Source organism: Plectropomus leopardus, chromosome 3 (genome assembly GCF_026936395.1).
Source record: "Plectropomus leopardus strain MGB_pleo_1.0 chromosome 3, ASM2693639v1, whole genome shotgun sequence".
In the NCBI taxonomy this organism is placed as follows: Eukaryota; Metazoa; Chordata; class Actinopteri; order Perciformes; family Serranidae; genus Plectropomus; species Plectropomus leopardus.
In genome coordinates, this window is record NC_142178.1 from 9,122,466 (window position 1) to 9,146,490 (window position 24,025).

Below are 24,025 nucleotides of genomic sequence, written 5' to 3' on the forward strand. Positions count from 1 at the left end.
TTTGTAAAGTCACTTCCCGGCATTTAGATGTTGCCTTGGCTCAACATAACTTCACTCCCAACACGGCCAATATGCCTCCAACACAAAATGAGATATAAAATCAACATCAACAGAAAACCTGGACTCGCCTCTCAGTCAGGTCATCCAAATAAATGAACACAGACGCTCTTTATCCAGATGATGCAAACAACCTTGCTATGCTCCTTATATTTATGTTTATTTTGGAAGCGAGGTGGCTGGCACTGAGAGAAATGTGTTGAATGTTCAGTGTCGGTTTGGCCGAGAGAGCTTGGCACGTGTTTGGTTGTGGAAATGTGTGTGGTTTTAAACAGAACCTCGACAGTGAGGTCTGTGTTGGGGGTCGGGGTGTTTGCTCATGAGAGGAGGGGGAGGGGCGACAGACTCGGTTTGGTTTCCTGATTTCTAGGAAGTCCTGCATCCCTTCAGCACCTCAGAACCAGCGGTTAACATCTGTCAGGGGGGAGGGCAGCAGCTCCTAAAGTCCTTTAACACACAGAGGCAGCACATTTTTAGTGCTCAGGAGATGTTAGATTGGGGTTCTTATCTACCACACAAGACTGCATACAGTTTAGACATATTCACAGCATAGCAGTCTGTGCCTAAAAGGGACACTTCAGCCTAAAAACTAAAAAACATTTTTTTACTTTTACCTGTAGCTGTTTTTCAGTCTTGATAGTTTTGGTGTCATTTGCTGAATGTTCGAGATATCAACAGTAGAGATGTCTGCCTTTCTCTTCTCTTCCCCCACACACAGTAGATTTAAATCCAACAATAATAAGGTGTATAACAATAAACTCTACCCAAAGTGATTATAAAAGAGGAATTCATCTTATTCAAATATGTTCAACATGTTGTCGTTCACACAAGTCTGTTAACACAGTTCCCTTTGTAAGTTGCACACTCACCCATACACTTCTGTGTTTCAGTTATTAATTGACAGACTAGCTTATTGATTAAATAAAGGAAGGGCATCATTCTTCAGATGACATTTTTAGCTGTTTAATGCTTTTTAGATTACGTTTTTTATCCCTTGATGTACAGACTTTGAAATATGGTACAAACGTATAGCTGTATATGTAAAACTGGCTGCAAGACCTTGAGCTGTAAAACGTCACACAACAGAAAGACATACTCATGCTTCCCGTGTGTGTGTGTGTGTGTGTGTCACATCAGCTGGCCCTGAGACAGCGGACATGACTTCCACATATAGTGAAGGGCAGAAAACATCCACAGTCTGTGCACACAAAGTCAGTTTCAGATAAAGTAATGAACAGTATGTACTCTGTGTCTGACTGATAGTTTTGTTTACTTATGGTAAAGAGACAAGTCTTGATATCAGGCGTGTGATAAGAGGTCTCTATGAAGGCCCGCTGGATGAATCTGTAGGGTACGACATGGATTTATACATGTATGTAGTCCGCATATAACTCACCTTCACTGCTGCCACTGTTGAGCTGCTGCCAAGGAGGAATATTTGAGAAAGATCTCAATTAGCCTAGTTCAAAACCTTTCAGTTTCTGCCCCATCCTGCCCTATTTTTTTTTACTGCAACAGAAAGTGTAATAATGAATAAGCATGAAGTGATTCTTTGTGATCAGAAAGCCAAAAACAAAAAATATGAAGGCACACTGCTTTGAAAGAAGAAAAAGCCAGTGAGAGTGAGTTGAAACATGTTGCCACTAACCTTGTATATTAAAGGTATTTATTTGTTTTTAATTTTTCCAAAGCAGTGTGCCGTGGTATTTTTGGTTATGACATACTGATCGCACAGCAAGGCAAAAGTCTAACCTCTCTCTTCTTTTTGAAACTAAAATAAATTCAGTATGATAAGCAGGCTACCAAACAGTGCAATGCAGCACACACTGATAAACAGGAGCAGTTAGATATGTTTGTTTCATATTCAGGAGGCTACTGGTTCATTCAGAAAAAAAGGTGCTGGAGAAGTATTGAGTTGAGTTGAGTTGAGTTGTCTCACATCCAGCAGTTTGCATGTACAAAAGAATGAGATTATTAATAAGACTTTCATATGAAGCTAAAAGAATTTATTTGTATTTGCATACATGCATATTTTGCATTTATGCAGTATTTTCTAAATAACTTTAAAAGGATTCTTTTGGGGACACATGAATATAACAGAGCCACCATTAATGAAATTAATAACACCTGAGCTTTAACTATGACAGATGAAAATGTCCACACTGAAAACAGTCTTTTGTTTCTCTTCATGAGTTTCAGAGTGAGAGGATTCTTTTACACTGATGTAGTCGAACAGTGTGACTCACTTGTTACGGTTCTCTTTGGAAGTCAGTTGAAGTTTTACTAAATCGTGAACAGGTGACAGGTTAAGTTAGAAATGGTCTCAGCACATACACACATGCACACACACAAAGCCCCCTCAGCGCAACCTCTCTGTGTGGGTGTTAACTGTGTGTAGTGATGGTGGTGAGAGTATGTAATCCAGCCGCTTTTTCGACATTCCAAGATACCAAGACCCAGAATAACTTCCTCCCCCCTTCACACACACACACACACACACACACACACACACACACACACACACACACACACACACACACACACACACACACACAGAGGATCCCCTATGGAAACCTCTTCTCTGTTTGATAGGAACTAAACTCTGCATGTAAAACAGTTTGACTGTTTCCATAATGAAGGACAAAATGTGGGGGGAAAGTTGGTAAAACTTATTTGAGATGATAAACTTTGGGACTAGATTCTCCATTTATTCTACATAAATCAACAGACAGACAGGGACAATAAGTGATGTAGAGCACTTCCTCCCAGTGAATATCACTTCTTTGGAAAATATGTCAGAGCAATTAAAATTACAGCTCAGGTCTGAGGCAAGTTTTGCATCATTACTTAAGCTGATATTTTGTTTTGCAAATGTTCTGTTTGCTTTTGTGTAGGAACCAAATGCAGTGACCCAGGATACACATTAACCTGATGATTTATATTTGAATACTCAGTACTAATGTATGATGCTACGGCAGCATATGTCTTACTTTTATATGTCCAGACTTCATAAAAGCAGTTCAGATGCAGACCTACTGTCTCACAATCCAGGAAAAGGAGCTGCTGACATTTTTGGCCTGTTTTGTTTAGTGTTTAAATATGTAGATTTGTGTGCTAGTAGTTCACATTTCTAAAAGTCTGTCTGAAAGCAATTCCTAAATGCTCATATGTACATTAAAAATATATATTTTGCTTGTTATGATTACTTCTACTGTTCATACCGGATGCTAAAATATCAAAAATTTGTACTTTTAATAGTGAACTATGCAGGAACTGTCAATTTCTCATTTCAAAGACACTTAAAGTGAATGTGAAAGTGTAAACCCAAACTGATTTTCATAATTCCCTTTTGGGTGCATGCCTAGTTGCTGTCGTGGTTCCTATTTGGTGGTTTCTACTCGATTACACCCACTAACTGTATCACTGTGCATAAGGAAGTGTGCATCTGCTGATAGCTCATCGAGCTAAACTGAGCTAAGTAACGTTACAGCTCAGTCAAAGAGGGTACCATGAATATTTACATCTTCCATTGTCATGAGACTGAGCCTCTCCTCCATGATTAGATGAACTCTTCCCACTGTGCAGTGATAGGGTTGGCGGGTGTAGTTAAGAAGAAAGAAAATAGTTCCTACATAAAACTGCTCACAACAAGGTCTGTGGATTAGCTTAGTAACCAGGTCACGATTCCTGGAAAGAGACATTGCTGTTGAGATTTTAAAATGTATTTTTTTTGGCACTTTGAGCACCACAAGCCTATTTCCATTATATTGGAGAGAATGCAACATTTCTATGGCTATTATCTCCAACACTCTTCAACTCACACCAAAACTATCAACACTAATTAATAACACTACAGGTAAAAGGGAAAATATGTGTTTTTGATTTTGGGGCAAAGTGTCCATTTAAGACAGGCTTTAAAAAAAACATGAGCCTCTCCAGCATTTCCAAAATTTCATCTCCAGTACTACTAGTCCTGCAGGTTTGAGATCTCTTCCTGCTGCAACACAGCTGATTCAAATGATCAACTCATTATGAAGCAACTTGACGACAAGCTGATCATTTTATTCAGCTGTGCTGGAGCAGAGAGAGATCATAAACATGCAGGACAAGTGTTACTCGAGGAGAGATTTGGGAAACGCCACATCAACCAAAAGCCAAACACAGCCTCATTTCCAGGTAACTGAAAACTGGAAACCTTCATCTCGTATCACATTACCTTTACTGGCTTCACTACAACTTTGCCATCAATTAATAATAGAAAGAGAGGCAGAGAGAGATGCAAAGCAAGTTATAGGAAACACATACAGTATATATAGCGCAAACAAACATTTTGGGTATCCCATCTATAATTTATTCATTGTTTCATTTGTCTTTTTTTGCCATCTTCTTTTGGACCAGATTGTTGTGTTTGAGGGTAACACCTCGATAACATCTAATTTCAATAATAACAGCAAGAATATTAGTACATAAAATAAAGTTATCTTCCTCTGAGGGGGCTGCTGGTGCATGTGTGGTTAGAGCGGTTGAATTTATACCCTGCACACAGAATTTCCAAAGATAATTTTAGCACATTGGGAAACTAAACTTCGTTGAAGTGATGTGGGGAGATTTTCTGTGTGTGTGTGTGTGTGTGTGTGTGTGTGTGTGTGTGTGAGTGAGTCTGGAAGCTTTTGGGAAACTTTTTTCTCCATCTCTTGGCTGTGGGACACAAAGCTTCAGGATATGTATCACCCTTGAGTGAAGCTGCAAACCCATGCTGCTACATGAGGCTCCCTGTGGGTGAGCACATGATCACATGAGGTTGGTTGCATCTAAACACATGGTTTCTGTCTTGTCCCTTTTTTAATGTTAAATCATTGGTGATCCTGACTTCATGGTGTGACTGTGGTGTTGCTGCTGTGTTATCAACATAAAAGCTGCCGGAAAGACTTTTTTTTTTTTAATATTGTCACATCATCACTGTGTCTGGTGAGATGTGAACAAATTTTGTTAATTTTCATTTTCCTTTCAACCATTCTCTTCTAACACACACACACACACACACAGGAAAACACGCCGGCGGTGGATGGGCCAGACACGCGCGCGTGCACACACACAGTGATACAGCAACACTGTGGCTCCTCCCCCGGCGATGCTCACGTCTACTTTTAAACATCACACCACTGCTGTAGCCCCGCCCTCCCGTCACCCTCATAGAAATTCGTCAGATGTGGCTCGGACCTCTTAATATGTGTCTGGCACTCGCCTTTTACGCACATCCGCGGCGTGACTCAGCTGGCTGCCCTCTCTCAGTCTGAGCCTTTTTACGCAGGGCTGTCGCTGTGATCTCACCCACTACTTCTCCAAACCTGCGCTCATACAGCTGACTGACTCTCCTTTAGCTGTCAAATAAGGAGGACAGGACATGTTTGGGATGAGAAGACTCGCCGGGTTGTCCGCGTGTTGCTGTCTGTTGATGCTGATTCATTTTGCGCCTCCAGCAGGTAAGAAATGATTTCCTGGGAAGTACCTTTCTTACCCACACAGAGGGATAAAGCGGTGTTTTAAAGTTGGTGAGGCTGATTTATTGTGGCTGCACATGTAAATATTAAGCACCAATGAATATTTATGCTATTTTGGCATAATTTGGGTGATTTATATATAAGAAAAGTTAAATGTAAATGTTGAGCTCCAGTGAATGAGAGGGATTACTTTGAGATGAGAAACGTTTGCTTAACTCTCACAAATTATTTAAAATTCTCCTTTGAATTCAGTCATTGTGACAGCTAGAATAAGGACATGAATAATATAATATCCATGATAACGATTCACTGCGGTTTATAAATTGGGCATAAATGAATGGAATTTTACGCACGGCGATCTGATTGGGTCATTCCTGTCTATAATGCAAACGAGCAGCCAATCATGGTTGTCCTGAAGCCGGCTCGTGTCAAGTTTCAAGTGGGCGGAGCAATTGCAGAAACAGGCGGTTGTCAACGAGAAAGGGTGTGGCAACAGCAGGGTTAATGCATCTCTCTCTGCTGCACGCGGTGGAGGAAAAAAGATGCTGAAAAAACTGCATTCTTTCTTGGTGTAGCTGTACAAGCTTATCCATAAATAATAGGCGTGGGTGTGTGTGTATGTATGTATATGTGTGTTTGTGTTTCCCCTCATAAGCTTATCCCCTGGGCAGTAATACCACACATACTTTATTACAACTACAGAAAATAGCTTGTGGTTTTTATTTATATGTAGTAAATTATTTATTTCATTTAAAGCGTCTCATACAGGACTGACACTTTATAAGCATTCCACTCTGAAGAAACAGAAACTAATGGAATAGTAGATTTATTAGCAAATTCTATTTTTATTGTGCATTTGGAAACAGAAATTAGGAGGTGATTTACTGAGAGAAGTCAAAGGTATAGAGCGAGATCAATGCCACACAGAGGGAAAAATGCAGAGTTAAAAGTACAATACTGTTGAAGAGAGAAAATACGAAGTGTAAAGCTGAGATAAAACAATGCCTTTTAGAGATGTACACTGTTTTGTCTTTTGTAAGATAAATATATCAGGCCTACAATAATGGCTGTAACATATGACCAACATTAAAAGGAAACACCACCCAAATTAAGAATTCCGATATATCCTCTCTCTGGCCTTGTAAAGTTCAGTCAGTATTTGTGAACTTGAGCTACTCTCTCTCTCTCAAAACCAGAAACCAGGGATCAGTCTCAAACTTGTAATGTCACAAAGTATAAAGTCTGGAGCTGCTCCATTGACAGTGAATGGAGGACTGTTTTTTGTGGATCCACAGAATGCTTGTTTTTCTTATTTATACCCAAATTATCTTTATTCTGTTGTAATGTTGTCATCTATGAAATGGAAAATGTACCCATATACTTAGAACACTCCCCGGGGTGCTCAGTGTCATCCACAATTTTGGTTCCCAAATGGTCAAGTCAAAGTCATTGCAAGTGCACTTTAAAATAAAAGCTCTGTTCCGAGAAATTCACTGTAAGTCAAAATAAGATGTGTTATTTACAAATTTGACTAGTTCATGAGTCACATGCAGTCCATTCAGAATGGACCTGCAACCCACTTTTGGACTGCGACCCACTTATTGGGAACCACTTACCTACAACATCTTTCACCATTTATTCTCTGTAGTGCAGCTCCAGACTCAATACCCAATGACATCATAAATTTAAGTTTTAGCACTCTAGTTTTTGGATTTGGGAGAGAGTTGTTAATGTTTACCACTACTTTTGTTCTGTCTCAGACCATGGGAATATGTATGAATTTAAAAATGTAACTCCCCTTTAAGAAGTGGTGAGTTATACATATCGCTTCATTGACTGGCACTGAAATAAATAATAAAATACTCAAATCTTGTGCATTTTTAGTCCCACATCATCACCATGCAGTTTGGCCACACATAGAATATTACAATGTCCCATTTACTTTCATGCAAATAACCAAATTGGTGAAGGAGTGAACTTAATGCCCTTTAAGACCAAAAAATGTGCTGAGAATGGACCTGGCTTCAGCCCTATTCTGCCAGCAAGTAATCCCCTGATAATCCCAACTCAACTCCAAGAGCTTTTCAGATTAAACCTAAAGTTTTTTTCCAGTTCATGGCGCTCACTTGCAGTCATTTGATCTAGCGGCGTGTGTGTTGGAGGGAAATATCCACGTTCATTCTCCTTCCCTTTGTTTAAAGGTTGGGCTCAGGTTTGTTTAATGTATTCACTTTGTGTTTAGTGTACTCCGAAATGAGGCCATGCTCTGTAGCTAAGTAAAGAAGAGACTCTTTTTAAAAGCCACAGTTTTTTTTCCCCTCACGGCAGACTAAACTTTTAGACTGCGATGACTCACAAAGACTTTCATGTATCAATTATTTAGAAATACCTTTTGTAGCACACTGTACAATTAGGCGGGCGGCGTTGCCCATTCACTGAAGTCTGCAGAGGTGAGATACAGACATCAAAGCTCTGAAAGCTGCAGAGGAAATGTGCAGGGGTTTGATACGACTGCAAATAGCAACCTCATTATCAAGTCTTAAATTTGAAGTCTTGCATTTACTGTCTCCGCCCAAAGTCTAAGATGATCATGTTCTGCGGGAATCAAACTTGGCCACATCCTGTTGAGCTGCATTCATTTACAGGGACCTCAGTGAACTTGTTTCACTGAAGTATAGCTACAGTAAATTATTGTACCAGCACAGATCCAAAGCAGAAGTTCCTGCCATCTGTCCTCATAATGCACATGCATCCTGGTTATTAATTAACTGCTTGCTTTATGTTTGAGTCAATAAACACAGCTTGAAAGCTGTGAAAGCTTTATGAAAGCTTTTGGTGTGTGTGCTCTGCATGCATGTGCCATAAAAAGACAGGAGTGCGTTGTTTGTGCACAAAGTCACATGCGATCACAAAGGGGTGATTGTTGCAAGCAGCATTGTGATGACGACTTGTCTAACCACTTGTATTTGCCATTCATTTGGCCAGTTTCTGCTGTCAATCACAAGTTTTATGCATTTCGGAGTGAGTTGCAGCAGTGTGGTGTGTGTTTGAGGTGGTACTTGAATGGCCTTACATGGTGGTGCTCTGACTGGGCGCTCTGCTGGTTGTCATGTTCTCACTGTGGGTATAAATAGCATATGGATGATGCGGTGTTTCTGCAAAAGCAATCGATACACTCTGTGCTTCCGATACTGTTCAAACAGGTCTGTTTGCTTGACGTTTCTGGTGCTGTGTTGAGCTCTCTGTCTGCAGGTGTTAATGTAAGCAGTAGCTTAGCAGTTGGTTTTGAACTCTTTGCAGGTGTGAGAGGAAATACAGTTGTGGCATAGGTGACCCAATTTGATTTTCAGAGTGGCTTTCAGGACCAAGAATATGCTCAACATTATATTTAAGTCACATTTGAAGCAGATCATAAATAAAACAGTGATTTAAAAATATTTCTGTCAAAAGATCCATATAACAAAACAGGAAATAACAGGTATCTTCCTCATAAATCAAACCGAGGTTTTCACCACAGGAAAGACCTCCCGTAAAGAATGAAAGGAAAGCTCCTTATTGCTGAACAGTATCCTCAGGAGGTTTGTGACCCATATGTGGAAGTGACAGAGTCAGACCAGTGGAAAATGGAAAAAGAGGGTCTGTACAGTTAATAGCCTCCACCCTCCGAGAGGAGGCCAGGAGTTTGGAGGTCAGGAGGTGCCAGCCTTTGACCCACTTTTCCATTTTCTTCTGTAACTGGAATGAATAAACCATTCTGAAAAAGGAAAAGTGAGCAAGAGTTCCTAAGAAACTATTTTCTTCTCCGTTATACGTCTTGCATGCCACTGCATATTCTCAGGAACAGCTGAAGTGTGCTTTGGAAACTCTGTTCCTGGATTTCATACTGGCTTCATGCCTGGAATCCCTGCCATGTGCGTTTTCGTGGTTTCCCTGAAAAGTGTTAGCGTATGGGGTCCGCAGGAAGTGCCCGTCAGGAGCAGCCGAAGTTTTTCCTTCAATCTCGGAAACCCTGAATCGACTTAAAGAGGACCTATGATACTCATTTTCAGGTACAAACTTGTATATTAGGTTTCTACTGGAACATGTTTACATGCTTTAATCAATGTCAGCATTTCTTACGCATCTGCGCTTTGCTCTTTTATCAAGAGAACTGGGCTGCGAAAAATGTAACAAATGACTTATTTAAACAGAAACATGGTGTGTTGAACACCATGTTGTGTTATGCAGGTGCACTGTCTTTAAATACTGCAGGGTTTATTCAACTCAATTCAACAGGGCTTTATTGGCATGGGAAAATTTATATCTACATTGCCAGAGGAAAGTGAGGAGTAAAAACGTCAAATCTATGCACAATAAGTAAACGTTCACCAGAATTTGGTTGAATGTCGCTGCCAGCTGGGTACACCTCTGACACACCCACCAAATGGGAGAAAACATGCCTCAAAGCCTGTTGCACACCGTGGTAAAGAAACATGCTGTTCAATCAGAAAGATGGAGCAAAATGATGCAAAACACTTTGAAATTGAATGTGCCCCCCATACAAAGAGGTGAAGAAATGTTTGACTTCCCTGCTTTAAAATTGCCCTGATCTTCCACATCATTGGTCCCATAGAGCAAACTCACTAGCTCTAGCCCCATTTTAGCCCTCTGCCAACTTGAATGGGGATCAAATTATTTAATCGTGTGGCTCTTTTAGACTTTCAGGATGGTATCACATTAAATGGATCAAGCCCTGATAGTGATGTCCTTTCATGTGGGTTGTGATGCTCAAAAAATGTATCCATGTACTTACAGTTGTCTCCTTTGTCAATGTAAGTCTATGGAAGACCGTATTTTTGTTCTCAATGGCATCATGTGATGGACCTGGAGATTGTAGTGACTTAGTTTGGCCGCTGTGCCAAATTCTTTTCACTTTCACTGTTGAATTAGCGTTCATGGAGCAGATGACCTTATAAAGGAACCTGTCACCCTCTGACATTATCTTGTCTTAGAAATAGAAAAAAAAATGTTGGAAACAGATTATTCAGAACAATCTGAAGCCTTAGTTTTTATTTTCACAGGGATTACTTTACATACTTCATTATTTGAAACTTTGGCCACGTTTCATAACATCCAACATTGACACATAACATAAAATGAGGAAAATTAAAATAGGTCCCCTTTAAAGTTTCCAAGAAGAACAAAAAATGAGAATCGAGTTTTCGCTTGTGGTTTTTACATTTTCAATGCAGAAGGGAGGTGACTCTTGTTGGCAAGCCAAGAATTGAGAAAGCATCCTCTCTACATTTTACAGTTTCCTGAATTACCTCTCTGTCGCAATCCATCAGACCCGTACTGTCCCTTCTGTAACTGTCATCACCCATTAAGACACCCAAGTTGACACACTTTGTTGTGTTTAGAGTCCTCGTCTCGGTCTGGTGGACACCCTGGGGATGCTGTTATGAGGAATGTCACTCTGGGACCAATCAGCTGGTGGTGGTGTGATTGTTCAACTCCTCCCATGCTATTGTCTTAAAGGGATAGTCTGCCGTGTCCTCAGCCTCCAGGTCCCAGGAGGGAGCGGCAGTGCAGAAGTGATGGAGGAAAAACCCTTACTTGAGTGTGAAAGGTTGTTGGTGGTTTCACACATGCCTTGATGTTGAGGCCTTCTTTGCTTTCACTGGTGTGTTTGTTGAGGTGTGATCACCCCAGGGCAAGATCTCTGAGCCCAAGATAAACTGGGGTCAGTCTAAGGTCGCACCGGTTCAGACTTTCAAAGCTTTAGCTGAGAAGTGAAGCTCTCGCCACGTACGTGACAAAAAGAAGCGTGAGTCCCTTTCCATGCCTGAAATGTGTCAATAAAGTGACAAACAAGTGTGTGGTTGGGTTAAACTTGCTTTTCGTTACTTAGTGTTTGCTACACCTGCGGGTACACCTGAAGAAGAAACTAAGATGCAGATGAGTGATGGGTGGAGATTCCTACTAAAGCTGCAATATCAAATGAAACTCAACACCAGATATTTTTGTAAATCTAATAACCTTTTTTTGTCTGATTCTTCCTCTTATTTATGATCTTTACTTACGGTTTCTGTTTCCTCTTCTTTGCATTTATTATTTTATCTTTGTCTTGTAAATTACAGGTTTAAATGTCCAAAGTAAAGTGAAATGAGAGGTTTAATTGATTTGCGGGTATGACTACATATGTGTTATAGGAGAATGAGAAAAGATAGGACCATTAATTTTGTGTTCCTTCAGAGAAAGTGCCTCCTCTGTCCAAATACTTCACATTCAAATCTTATTACATCATATCTTGTCTAACACAAGCCAGGGAACCACGTAGTGTTGTAATCTTAATTTGGCAATCTCCTCTGAAAAAAATAGAGGGTGTGGTTTTCACACACAATTATCTGAACATCAGTGTGGCCTTCAGTAGTCTTTCTTTGTCTGGTGTGTAATTTTCAGTTAAACATTTACCTTATAATGACACTAGTTTACCCAAGCTCACGTTACTACAAAGCGCTCACGAGTGTTGTATCATTCACAGATGCAGCCCTTGCATGCAGCTCCACTCAGTTCAAGTGTGGGAATGGGCGGTGTATCACCCGTAAATGGGTGTGCGATAGCAGTGACGACTGTGGGGATGGAACTGATGAACTGGAGGAAACCTGCGGTAAGTTAATTTCATCACTGAAGATGTGTGACTTTGATTAACCTTCAAATTATAGACAATTATATGCACGTGAATAAGACTACAACAAATGGATTATTTTCAAAGCCGGCTGATCTGCCATTGATTATCTTATTCTTAGTTATTTTGTCTATAAAAGTGATTAAAGTGATGAAAGTATTTTCTTTTAATTCGCAAAATAACATTTACAATTTTCCAAAGCCCAAAGTGATGTGATAAAATTGCTTGATTTTTCTGACCAACTATTCAAAATCCAAACATGTTTGATTTGCTATCATCTAAAAGAAAAAAAAATGCGTCAAATCGCCACATTTGAGCTGCCTTAACCAGCAAATGTTGGGATTTTTTGCCTAAAAAATAAAGAAAGCAGTTAATCAATTATCGAAATTGATAAGTGATTTCCAGAGGATGTATCCTGCACACAGGGATTTTTTTTTCCTATCAATTTATGGCTGACTTGAGTGCTTCGAAACTTTGAAGCTTGATCATTGCCATAATGATCAATGTCCACATCAATAGTCAGATGTTTAATTTTTCTATACCATTACCACAAATATCCCAAATAACCCACCAACACCAAAAAATCGTTATGCTTCAACATTAACTATTAATTTTTCTCACACAAAGACCAATAAGCTTAGTGATGGGCCTAGTTATGTGACTCCGACAGTTTGACCGCTCTTGCAAAGAATTCGTTTTTCAAGCTTATATGGTTAATGTACAAGTGGCCAATTGTCATGTTAATGACCGAAAACAGATGTTTTCGAAAAAAGTCCTGTCACCCCCAGAAGCTTTAACTAATTGGGAATATTTCTCAACACAGCTTCGATGCCAAGTCCTCAATATACTTATTTAATCAGCTAACTGTTACAGAGCTGTAACAGTTAGCTGAACATAATTATGAACTACAGTCATATTAATGCAAGTTTGTGTTAACGCATGAGATCATTTCAGTTAAACTTTATGTTTCTGTCCTTAGCATCCAAAACGTGTCTGCCGTCAGAATTCAACTGCGGTCCTCCCATGAACAAGTGTATACCAGGAGCCTGGCACTGTGACGGCAGAGCTGAATGTGACAACGGAGCTGACGAGAGCAACTGCAGTAAGTTTTATATATAGTTATTTTGCACTTTTCACAGCTTACAAAAACAACACAAACAGTGAAAACTAAAAAAAAAAAAACAATCAGGATTTTGAAAAAGAGGTGACCTGATTTTACCTACAGGAGTATGCTGACCTACTAGAATTCATTTTGTCTAAGATACACTTTATTGATCCCACAAAGGAAAACATGAGTGTCCGCAGGATAAAGTACAATAACAGAGGCATAGAGGAGAAATCTAACCTTAAAAAAATACTATATAGACTATGAGCATATACTATAGCACATTGACATTGATACACCTTATAGAAATACTAAAAGGTGTATTTAGAAAAATGATTATAGATACAGATAGGCAACAAGGAAATTAAAATAATTATTTAAGTAAGAAATTGCACTCAGGTTGTGGACAAAATGAGTCTGCAGATAGGAGTGTCAACAGAATTCACATGATCTCACTTACTGCAGCCAAAGAAACATACAAACAAACAACAAAATAATCTGGCATGCAGATGATATTTGGTATTTAGAAATGAATCTGAGGTTATTATAACACTAAACCACACCACTGTTGTAATGGGTTTTTTATGTGAATTTCACATTTGATGCATCAACTCTCTTCTCTCTCCTGTTTCACCACAGCGGCCAAACAATGCAGCCCTGGTGAGTTTCAGTGTGCCAACGGCCAGTGCATATCCAGCTCCTTCGTTTGCGACACGGACAACGACTGTACAGATGGTTCAGATGAGGCTTCCTGCCCAAAGCCCAGCTGCAGCTCTGGTTCCTTTCAGTGTAACAACTCAGTGTGCGTGCTAGCCCAGTGGCGCTGCGATGGAGATGAGGACTGTGCCGACGGGTCCGACGAGTGGCCGCAGACCTGTGTAGGAAGGGAGCCAAAGAAGCCAGCGGTGAGCTGCAAAACCCATGAATTCCAGTGTGCAGACAGACAGTGTATCCACAGCTACTGGAAGTGTGATGGAAGCAATGACTGTCGGGATGGATCGGACGAGTTCAACTGCAGTGAGTTGGCTCTCTTGGAGTGTTATTTATTCTGAAGCTTTTTTATTGTTCCATCCATCTTCTCTTCTGCAAATCTTCCTCCGATAAATCTTCTTTGACTCATATTTAGTGTTACAGCCTGACAGATGTAACTTATTCATGCATGAGCATACAATATCCTGTTAGAAGCTTGCTCAATGTCATCAATATTGACACAAGATCCACAACAAATCATGTCAAAAAGAATTTTCTCAATTCTCGCTCCCTTTTGTCTCATTTCATCGTTTTTTCTGTTGTCATCCATTTGTCTTTTTCTAGGTCGTCCTACTTGTCGCCCAGACGAGTTTCAGTGTGATGATGGTGCCTGTATCCATGGCAGCCGCCAATGTGACAAAAAGCCCGACTGCAGGGATGGGAGTGATGAGGCTGACTGCCACAAGGGTGACTATTTCATCCATGCACTCAACTGTATGCCAGAGATGTGGACTCTAGTCACATGACCTGGACTCCAATGAGACTCACAAACTTAATGACTTTGGACTTGAAATGACAAAATCAAAAGACAAAATCAAAAAAATTACACCTAAGATAATTCCATCTGCACACAAAAAATGTGGTGATTAACAAAGAGCAAATAGCAGTATGCAAAACTCAAAAAGATGCAACAACTTCCAACTTTATTCGACATTTGAATTTGCACAAAAGCAGTAAGTTGCAGCTAATATTAACAGAGCGAGCTAATGCTTAGCTTAGACGCCCTTATTACTCTATTGTTAAAATGGCATTGCATTTCATGAAAAAAATAATTATGGCATGTTTGAGGCTATAAACTCAACCTAGCTGGCACCAGAGGTCAACATGATGTCAGAATGACATTGGACTTTATGTAGAATAGATGTCAAATTTTGGTTGGAATGAAAATCGGGTTGACAATATTTTATATGTCTAATGACTTTAGAAATTTAGATGTGTAGATGTTAACATTATGACATTTTGAAGTCGTTGGGTTTTGCTCCTCCGTATCATGCGACTAAATAATGTCACTCTACGTCAACATGACATTGGCATGAGACGTTTGGAGGACATTTGATTTTGAATGCTTAAAAACACCTTTCAACCTGCAACATAGCAACATCATCTGTTGCCAGTATTCTACCTTAAATTCATGTTGGCATTAGATGTCATCCTGAAATTGAATTTTGGTCACGTGATGTCACAACCTAAATTCAACCAAATATTAACATGTGATGACAAGGTGGGAAGGTTTAGGTCTTCGGACTTGCCCATCTTGACTTGGGACTTGAGTGCAAAGACTTGAGACATAGTTGTGACTCAAGTCAAACTGACTTGGTTTGATATCTGCTGTTTACAAATGTTAATATTTTCTTTCTTAAAACCCATGGAAAAGTTGTAATATCGACAAAGCATTCTCATACCATTGTGTCACAGTCACATTCATACTGTTCTCCTCTACAGAAAATGTATGTGAAGGCCCCACCATGTTCAAGTGCAGTAGCGGGGAGTGTGTCAGCATGCAGAAAGTATGCAACAAACAGGCAGACTGCAGGGACCAGTCTGATGAACCTGAAGAGTGTGGTAAGTGAGGGCTGATTTTACCATCCATCCAAAAGACAAAAATCTTCTCACTTGGAGGTATATATGCTCAGACTTCATTGCTGCTAATAGAAAAATAAAATGCGAAACCACATCACAGCCTGGAAAAAATGATAGGACCAAGCTGGCCAAGCAGCCGAGTGGCCTAGATAGTTTGTGGTTTGAATGAGTGAGTTTACCATCGAATCGAGCTGCCATTAGGAAAATGGTGGTCATGAATCCTGTTTGAAAGCTCTGTGTATGTGTGTCTCCACAGACAAGAATGAGTGTTTGACCAGTAATGGTGGATGCTCCCATTTCTGCAACGACCTGAAAATTGGCTACAACTGCTCCTGCCGTGCTGGATACAGCCTGAAGATGGACCAGAAGACCTGTGAAGGTGAGAGAACAAAGTTTGACAATTCAAGCTTTTAGCTTTTGATCATGGACATATAGTATATTAAATATATATATATATATATATATATATATATATATATATATATATATATATATATATATATATATATATATATATATATACTGTTAGAAACTATTTGCCATCTGCTGTCTCTCAATTTGCTCCTTGACCGTCTGTTCCTCCGTCTGCAGATATTAATGAATGTGCTGAGGCGGACACTTGCAGTCAGATCTGCATCAACCTGCCTGGCAGCTACAAGTGTGATTGCATGGAGGGCTACCAGATCGACCCTGTGACGAAGACATGCAGGGCTGAGTCAGGTAATGTTTTAAAAGTTAGACGGTACTTCCCATCAAGCAGATGTCTCAATTGACAGTTGACAGATTTGCATGACCAAAAGATTTGTTTCGCTATCTGAAAAAAAGTTTCCTCCATGTCTCTTCTATTTCCTCTAGGCACCGTACCCACCCTCCTCTTCACCAACAAACATGAGGTGAGGAAGATGACGGTGGACCGCAGTGAGTACGTCAGTCTGATAACTGCGCTGAAGAATGCGGTGGCTCTGGACATGGACATGCCAAACAAGATGCTCTTCTGGTCCGACCTGTTTCTGAAGAAAATCTACAGGTTAGGAAGACAAAAGGATTGTATGGCTTTTGTAGCCACTCAATCTGCACAAGTTAAACAAATAAAACCATATTTCCTAAACCACCTGCAAAGGGTGAAATGCATCCCTAACTGCAGTGCCAAGTAAATTGTGTCCAGGTGCTCCTGTGCTATTTGTACATATTTAATTAAGGAAATATATATAAACAATTGGTGCAAAATGGGCCAATTTCTATCCAAATCAGCCTCATTGCACAGTCAAATTTACTAAACTAAAAGCCAGTGCAGTTTAAATGAAATCAGTAGCGCCTTCAGAGAATTGGTTGTAACTGAAACACACTGACACACTAAGATATTAAATATGTTTTTTCTTGGTCATGGTTAAATTCCTTGCCCAAAGTTTTGAGGAATGCCTCTGCACCTCATCTCTCAGAACCTGTCGCTCCCCACCTGAAAATTTTGCATTTCTTTTTCTTACCGCCATTGTTCTAGCTGCTGTGTTCTTGGCGCAAAGACAGCATTTATACTTTGACACATGTATAATGCAGTGAGATGCAAAAATAGCGCGAACTGTACTCAGCTGCAAAACTTCATGTGTCCGTTAGCTCTGCAATATCATTAGCTCAAAATCTTTTGTCAGTTGGACCTTGAGATGCTGCAGATAGTGATTGCAAGTGATGCACAGGTCTCAATGCTACCAGCTACCGCAATCCATTCTTTGATGGATCTGTTTCTTGTGCTGCACCAATAAAGTCTGTATCTATAACTCTTTATTACATTTGATTTGAAAACGATATCTCTCTTGCCTGCCTCCTAACAGCTCCAAGATAGACATGGCGGGTAACTCCTCTTACCACACTGAAATAATTGGCAGTGACATCGAAACCCCAGAGGGCATTGCGGTGGATTGGATCCATGGCAACATCTACTGGACTGACAGCATTTTGAAGACAATCTCTGTGGCAACGACTGACGGCAGCAAGAGGAAGACCCTGATCTCAGAGAACCTGCAGAAGCCAAGAGCCATCACAATCGACCCTGTGAATAAGTAAGTGGAAGCTTCAGACTTTTCTGAAATGCATTTTTCAAAATTTGGGATCAACAGGAGCTTTAGCTTTTCTTTGTCCTCTTTAGCTTTATGTACTGGACAGACTGGGGTGAAGAGGCCAAAATAGAGAAGAGTGGGTTGAATGGAGCCGATCGTGTTGCTTTGGTAACAGATCACATCATGTGGCCCAACGGTATCACCCTGGGTAAGCAGAACGTCATTGGTGTACTTACTGAAAACCAACAGCGCCCATTCGAACTGTAGCCTATGATAAGCACAAAGTGCTATCTTTAATACGTCTTGGTGTGTTTCCTGCTCTCACTTGACAGACATGGTCAACCAGCGTCTGTACTGGGTGGACTCCAAGATGCATACTCTGTTCAGCATTGATGTGAATGGAGGGACACGACACAGTCTCATATTCAATGAGCAAAAGCTCGCTCACCCCCTTGCTCTGACTGTTTTTGAGGTTAGTGATGAAGTCACTGTATTCCCAGGTGGAAATTAAAATGTGTTTGGGTAATCTAACGGGTCTTTTATGCTGTTTGGTAAAATTGCTGCTCAGACGGACAAATTGTGGTCAAAAACATGACAAAATAATTCATAGCCAAGTGAGGTCTGTCATAGATATAAATCTAATCCTCAATTTATGAAGAAATGTATCCCCACAAATCTTAACACACAAATGTATTTAACTACTGTATTTCAAACCAGCTAGTTAGTATTTCCAATTCATGCATGATGAGCCTTGTCTTGCGGAAATAGTTTAAGTATAAAGTATAAAGCCAGACGTGATTGGGCACCTTATTCCCTAAAGATTGGGATCAGTGGTGCTAATTCTTTATCAGTCTTTATCGGTAATCCATTGGTGTTTGAGGAAACTTGAGCAAATTATGAATTGACCTCTGTTTTTACAGGACAAAGTGTTCTGGACAGACATGACCAACAGTGCTGTTTTCAGTGCTAATCGCTTGACAGGGAATGACATCACTCAGCTGGCAATGAACCTGGTCCAGCCAGAGGACATCATACTGTACCACAACCTCAAGCAGCCAAACGGTACAGAAATCTCACTCCATCTGAGAACTGTTGTATCAAACTTTTCAGGGTCATATAAGGGTTTCTAATGCGTCTTGTACCCACCCTTCTCCCTTATAGGTACAAACTGGTGCAGAGAGAGCAACAATATAAATGGAGGATGTGAGTATCTGTGCCTCCCCGCCCCTCACATTAACGAGCGCTCTCCTAAATACACCTGTGCCTGTCCTGACCACATGGCCATGGGACCTGACATGAGGAAATGTGTGGCAGGTAGGTGTCACCTTCATATGGCACTTATACCCTTTGAAACCTGGAGCGACATCACTTTTTTTATATGCTGCTCTCAGATGCCTTTCATAACTATGTAACCCTTTTGACTTTAAGCAAATTGGTGTGTTTCCTATCAAAAACATGGGAAAAAAGGCAATGAGCAACTTGGTAAGAAATGGTTCATAAATTGCAAGAAATTAGTAGATCTAGAAAATAATTCCCAGAAGGAGACATTTCTTGGGGGCAAAGAAAGAAGAAAAAAGTTGAAAATTACGTTACAAAATTATAATTATCTTTTTTTAAGGATTTTTCCAGGTTTTCCTTTCTTTTATTTTAATTTATTTTATTTTGTATAATTTTAATTTTCAGGTAATTGTATTTTACTTATTAATTTCTTGCAAAATTTTGGGTCATCTCTTCAGCCATGGCTCATCGCCTTCTTCCTATGTTTTTGTAAGAAATCAAGCCAATATGCAATTTGCTCTGGCTTCAAAGAATTGATAAACTAAAATTTAACATTTAATCATGATAGTAACCCTTATATTTACTTTCCCAGCAGCCTCAGTTGCCCCCCCTGCCAAAAAAGAAACTGACGCACCAATCCCGCCTGAAGCTCCCACCAAGCCGCCTGCTAAACCAAGGCAGCCTGTCCCTACCACAACTACTACTACAACCAGGGCTACCAAAAAAACTACAACTACCTCATCAAGCCAGCCCAGAGAACAGCCTGCTGCATCAGCTCAAGGTATGGATAAGGGTTCTGGATAATTTTGCTGGTTAAACAGTGTCTGATGAATTGATGACAAAATATCTGCAACCTTTTAGAAAATCCACATCAAAGTGCTTTATTGTCTTTATTCTGTGGCCAAATGTAAAAGGGAAAAAAATTATTTTCGTTATGTATTGATATCAGAATTCAGACCGCTCCACATGAGTACACTTTTGGTATGAATGTCAACATATTTCAGAACTTTTTATGTACACATATTTTTCATTATAATGTCATGAATTTCAATTAAAGATTTCATCAGTCAGGAAAAGCTGAGTTGCAGGGAAGTCCAGTCGAGCTTGCTGTTATGCACCAGTACATGTGGCAATGCATGCATCTGGCACATGACAGTCAGTGTGACGCAGGACTTAAGGCACGGACCCCGTTTGGAAAATAAATTTTTAGAAAGTCGAGTGTGTTATATGTTAGCATTGTGAACATGTTAGCATGTTGACCTTAGCATTTAGTTGAAAGCATTTTTTCATTGAATTTTGGATCATTGCAGCAAATAAGCTCTGTGGTTGCAAAAAAAAAAATTCATGAGTGGGGTATTTAATTTTGAACAAAATGTGAGTCTCTTAAACTTTTGTCAACCACAGACCCCATTTAAGGCAAAAACCATTAAAAAAAAACTCCGATTGACTTAGAGACTTTGATTTTGAGAGGGAACCGGAGGTTGCAACTCTAAAGCTTAGAAATTACCACCTATTTACCTATTTGTTTAATGTGAGTGTGACTTTGACAAGTTGTGGTTTTACCGCGGTTACGTGTGGGACTCAGGTTGGACAATTTCTTGGCAGGGTGCAGTGACTTTCTGGAGTCTCCACTGTTTGTTAAGCTAACTATCTTTTGGCCGTAGCTTCATAAAGTAATTACCATACAGACAAGAGTGCTTAAACTCCTCATGTAATTTTAAGGAAAAATATAACGAAAGCAATGTATTATCTGATTTTTCAGGTAAAATATTGGCAGTGGGACCTGAAGAAGCTCCTTCTTCCCACCCTGTTGCTCTTTACATCGTTTTGCCTATATGTAAGTTCCACTTTTCAGCTCTTTGTGGCGAATACTTAAACCACAAAGCTTGTGCCACTCACTCATACATGCAACTTGAAGGGGCTGTTAAATATATTGTAGTCTCTCTACTTCCTCTGAACTCACCATGCAACCTTCAACTCCTCTTTTGCTCTGCAGTGGTCATGGCCCTGCTGGTCTTTGGAGCAGTGTTGCTATGGAGACACTGGCGTCTGAAGAACACTAACACCATCCACTTTGACAATCCAGTGTACCAGAAAACCACAGAGGATGAGCTACACATCTGCAGAAACAGCTCTGACGGCTACGTTTATCCTCAGGTATTTTCACTGTGATATCAACTCACTGCATTGTGAATGAAATATAATCTCTTAAATGGTCTGCGTGTGTGAGGTCTACAGTTTTGTTTATTGTGTGTTACCTTTTTTTGCAGAGGCAAATGTTGAGCATGGAAGACATGGATGTTGCATGACCCAAAGATGACGAAGACACTACCTTAATTTGAAGTGATTTTTGTTTTCTGATGCAAACATGAAGCAACAAAGGCCTTTTTTCCTGCTGCTCCTGCTTACCAGCCCCTTCCCTTCCCCCCAAGTGAGCTCATTTTGTGGCTTATGTTTCTGACCTCAACACTGTGCCGTCCAAGTCTGAAGAAAGTTCTGAAGTAAAAAAAAAGAAAGAAAAAAAGTTCTGTGAAACTTGAATGAGAAAATAGAGCAGAAGTACAGGAAACCATGAAGTCATACCACAAAATGAAGGACTCATATACTGTATGTTTCAGAAGATGACGTTCTCAGTCCCAGAGACTTGACTCTTTTGAAGTGGTCTGAAAATTGTCTTTCTTTTGCCACCAACACATCGCCTCAATGTGTTAATTAAAGACACCGAACACGAGTCGTGAGTTTAACTTGAAAAGCCTGATCTGTCTTAACACTCATGTGTGCCTTCCATCCACACTATGGTAATTTAGCAACATTTTTAAGATGTACATAAATGCCTTACTGATCCCACTACCATTCAAACCAGTTTCTGTGGTAGTTAATGCTACAGTGCTTTAGCCCCAGGCAGTGATGGCCTTCATAATTTTACTGCGGCCTTCTTTACCCCCATGTTGCACATTTTGTTAGTTCCCTTATCTGAGACATTTGTTTTTACTGTCATCTTTTCTTTTTCCTTTTGTGACCCATCTTCAAACAGGGAATCTGAGTGTGCAGGGTCAGGGATGGTTTACATTGTAAACAGGAAAGCTGCTGCGTTTTCTGAAGTCAACCAAAAGGAAGAAAATGCTCTTTTTTAAAATGAAGATTCATTAGAAAGTGATTGTAGTAAGTGATTACTTCTTGTAACGCTGTAAATAATTTCTGTACATATTTTGTAAAACTCTTAAGTTTACTCTGGTGTTGCCTTTTTAAATTTGTAAATGGTAATCAAGAATTGTTGTAAATATGTAAGAGATTCTTTAATTTATTTATAGAAATATATGAGAGAAGGTTTCTTATTTTTGTCATCTGGCTGTAAATACAGTAATGTTTGCACCTCATATGGTGTATTGTTTTTGTCGAAGCTAAGCCAGTCTAACCATTACATTGTACAGCTGTTATATAAGTTATATTCTACAAAACATTCATCACCTGTCCAGATTTGTTTGCAAGTTGCTGCTGCAGGGTTTTGCTGCATGTTACACAGAAATGTTTAAGAATCTCTCGTTGTTTATCACACAGTTGATTGTTTCTTTTTCAGTGATACATGACATAATTTATTTTGCTTCAGCTTTTTATTTTCACTGTGAGATTAAGGCACATGCTTTGGTTGTCAAAGCACGATATTCTCTGTCCCAGTAAAATGTATGTGTGGACAAGGATTGATGCACAACAGCCTGCTTGTTAGTGCGCATTGCTTTGTTTGTTTTTGGTTGTGTTTTGTTTTGTTTTTAATTAAAGTTTAAAATTATTTTAAAATGTCTCTTTTCTTTAATGAGGGTCGGTTTAAAAGGACAGTTGATTTTTTTTGAAGTGGGGTTGTACGAGGTACTCCTTTGTAGTTAGTGTATCACATATTTAAGATGTCAGTCTGCATGCCCCCACTTTGGAGAAGCAGGCTGGAGTCCGACAAGGAAGCTAACCAATGTACTGCTGAGGATGGTGGCCACCAACAAAATGTATTTCAGCCAACTAAAAAATGTCCCACCAAAATAAGTCAATTCATCAGTTTAAGTGATTGCTATACTGAGACTATTTTCACTGCTTTAACTTTCCTTCACACAGCCCGTTTTGATGGGGAAGCCACTAACTGTTTAAGTCCACCATCTATGCTCTTGTCAAAGCCACCAGACCCCACTGAGAAAAATGGTAATTTTAGCTCATTGGAAAACAGATCAATAAATTATTGGAAACACCAAAGTTACACAATAACACTAACTAACTAACTGATTGGGGTAGCAGTAGACCAGCAGCTCCTGTGTTCAGCGATGTTAAAGCAATGTTTTTCTCAGTGGAGTCTTGCTTTAAAGAGAGCAATAAAACTTCATACTGGAAATCACTATCTGATATTAAACTGATATTGATGTTTAAAGGTGGGACTTTTTTAAGGTGGCTAAAAGCGGTTTAGTTGCTGACCTTCATCCATAGCAGTACATTGTCAGTCCTCCAGTCTGCCTCTCCAAACTAGGGGTGTGCCGACTGACATCTACAGTTTGTTTTATGCTGACTATGGATAAATGCCCCATACAATCCCACTTCAAATAATCTGAACTATTCATTTAACTAATTGGAAAAGTTGTATCCTGGCTGAACTAAACTTGGAAATGTGAGAGAAAAAAAAATACACAATCAATCCAAGCCTGATAACAAGATTATATAAGATCATGAGACATAGACTGATCTTAGTACTGAATGTCTCAGAGAGCTCTCCACTAACAAA

The 24,025-nt window shown here is 39.7% G+C and overlaps 1 protein-coding gene across 3 annotated transcripts; it reads left to right on the forward strand.

Annotated features, from left to right (window-relative positions):
- Nucleotides 1-4,151: 4,151 nt before the first annotated feature.
- Nucleotides 4,152-23,064, forward strand: ldlrb (low density lipoprotein receptor b). 3 transcript variants are annotated; one of them, XM_088075518.1, is made up of 19 exons: nt 4,152-4,233; nt 5,369-5,540; nt 12,082-12,207; nt 13,205-13,327; nt 13,970-14,347; nt 14,645-14,767; nt 15,803-15,922; nt 16,197-16,319; nt 16,532-16,660; nt 16,796-16,967; nt 17,767-17,994; nt 18,081-18,199; nt 18,324-18,463; nt 18,912-19,053; nt 19,153-19,305; nt 19,862-20,050; nt 21,032-21,106; nt 21,266-21,426; nt 21,540-23,064. In XM_088075518.1, the coding sequence occupies exons 2-19, from the start codon at nt 5,462-5,464 to the stop codon at nt 21,576-21,578; spliced, it is 2,619 nt and encodes an 872-aa protein (XP_087931644.1). In that variant the 5' UTR covers nt 4,152-4,233; nt 5,369-5,461; the 3' UTR covers nt 21,579-23,064. The 3 variants fall into 3 exon arrangements, with proteins under 3 accessions (XP_087931644.1, XP_042340754.2, XP_042340755.2); XM_042484820.2 differs by lacking the exon at nt 4,152-4,233 and having other exon boundaries at nt 5,274-5,540; XM_042484821.2 differs by lacking the exon at nt 4,152-4,233 and having other exon boundaries at nt 5,274-5,540; nt 19,865-20,050.
- The last annotated feature ends 961 nt before the right edge of the window (nt 23,065-24,025 follow it).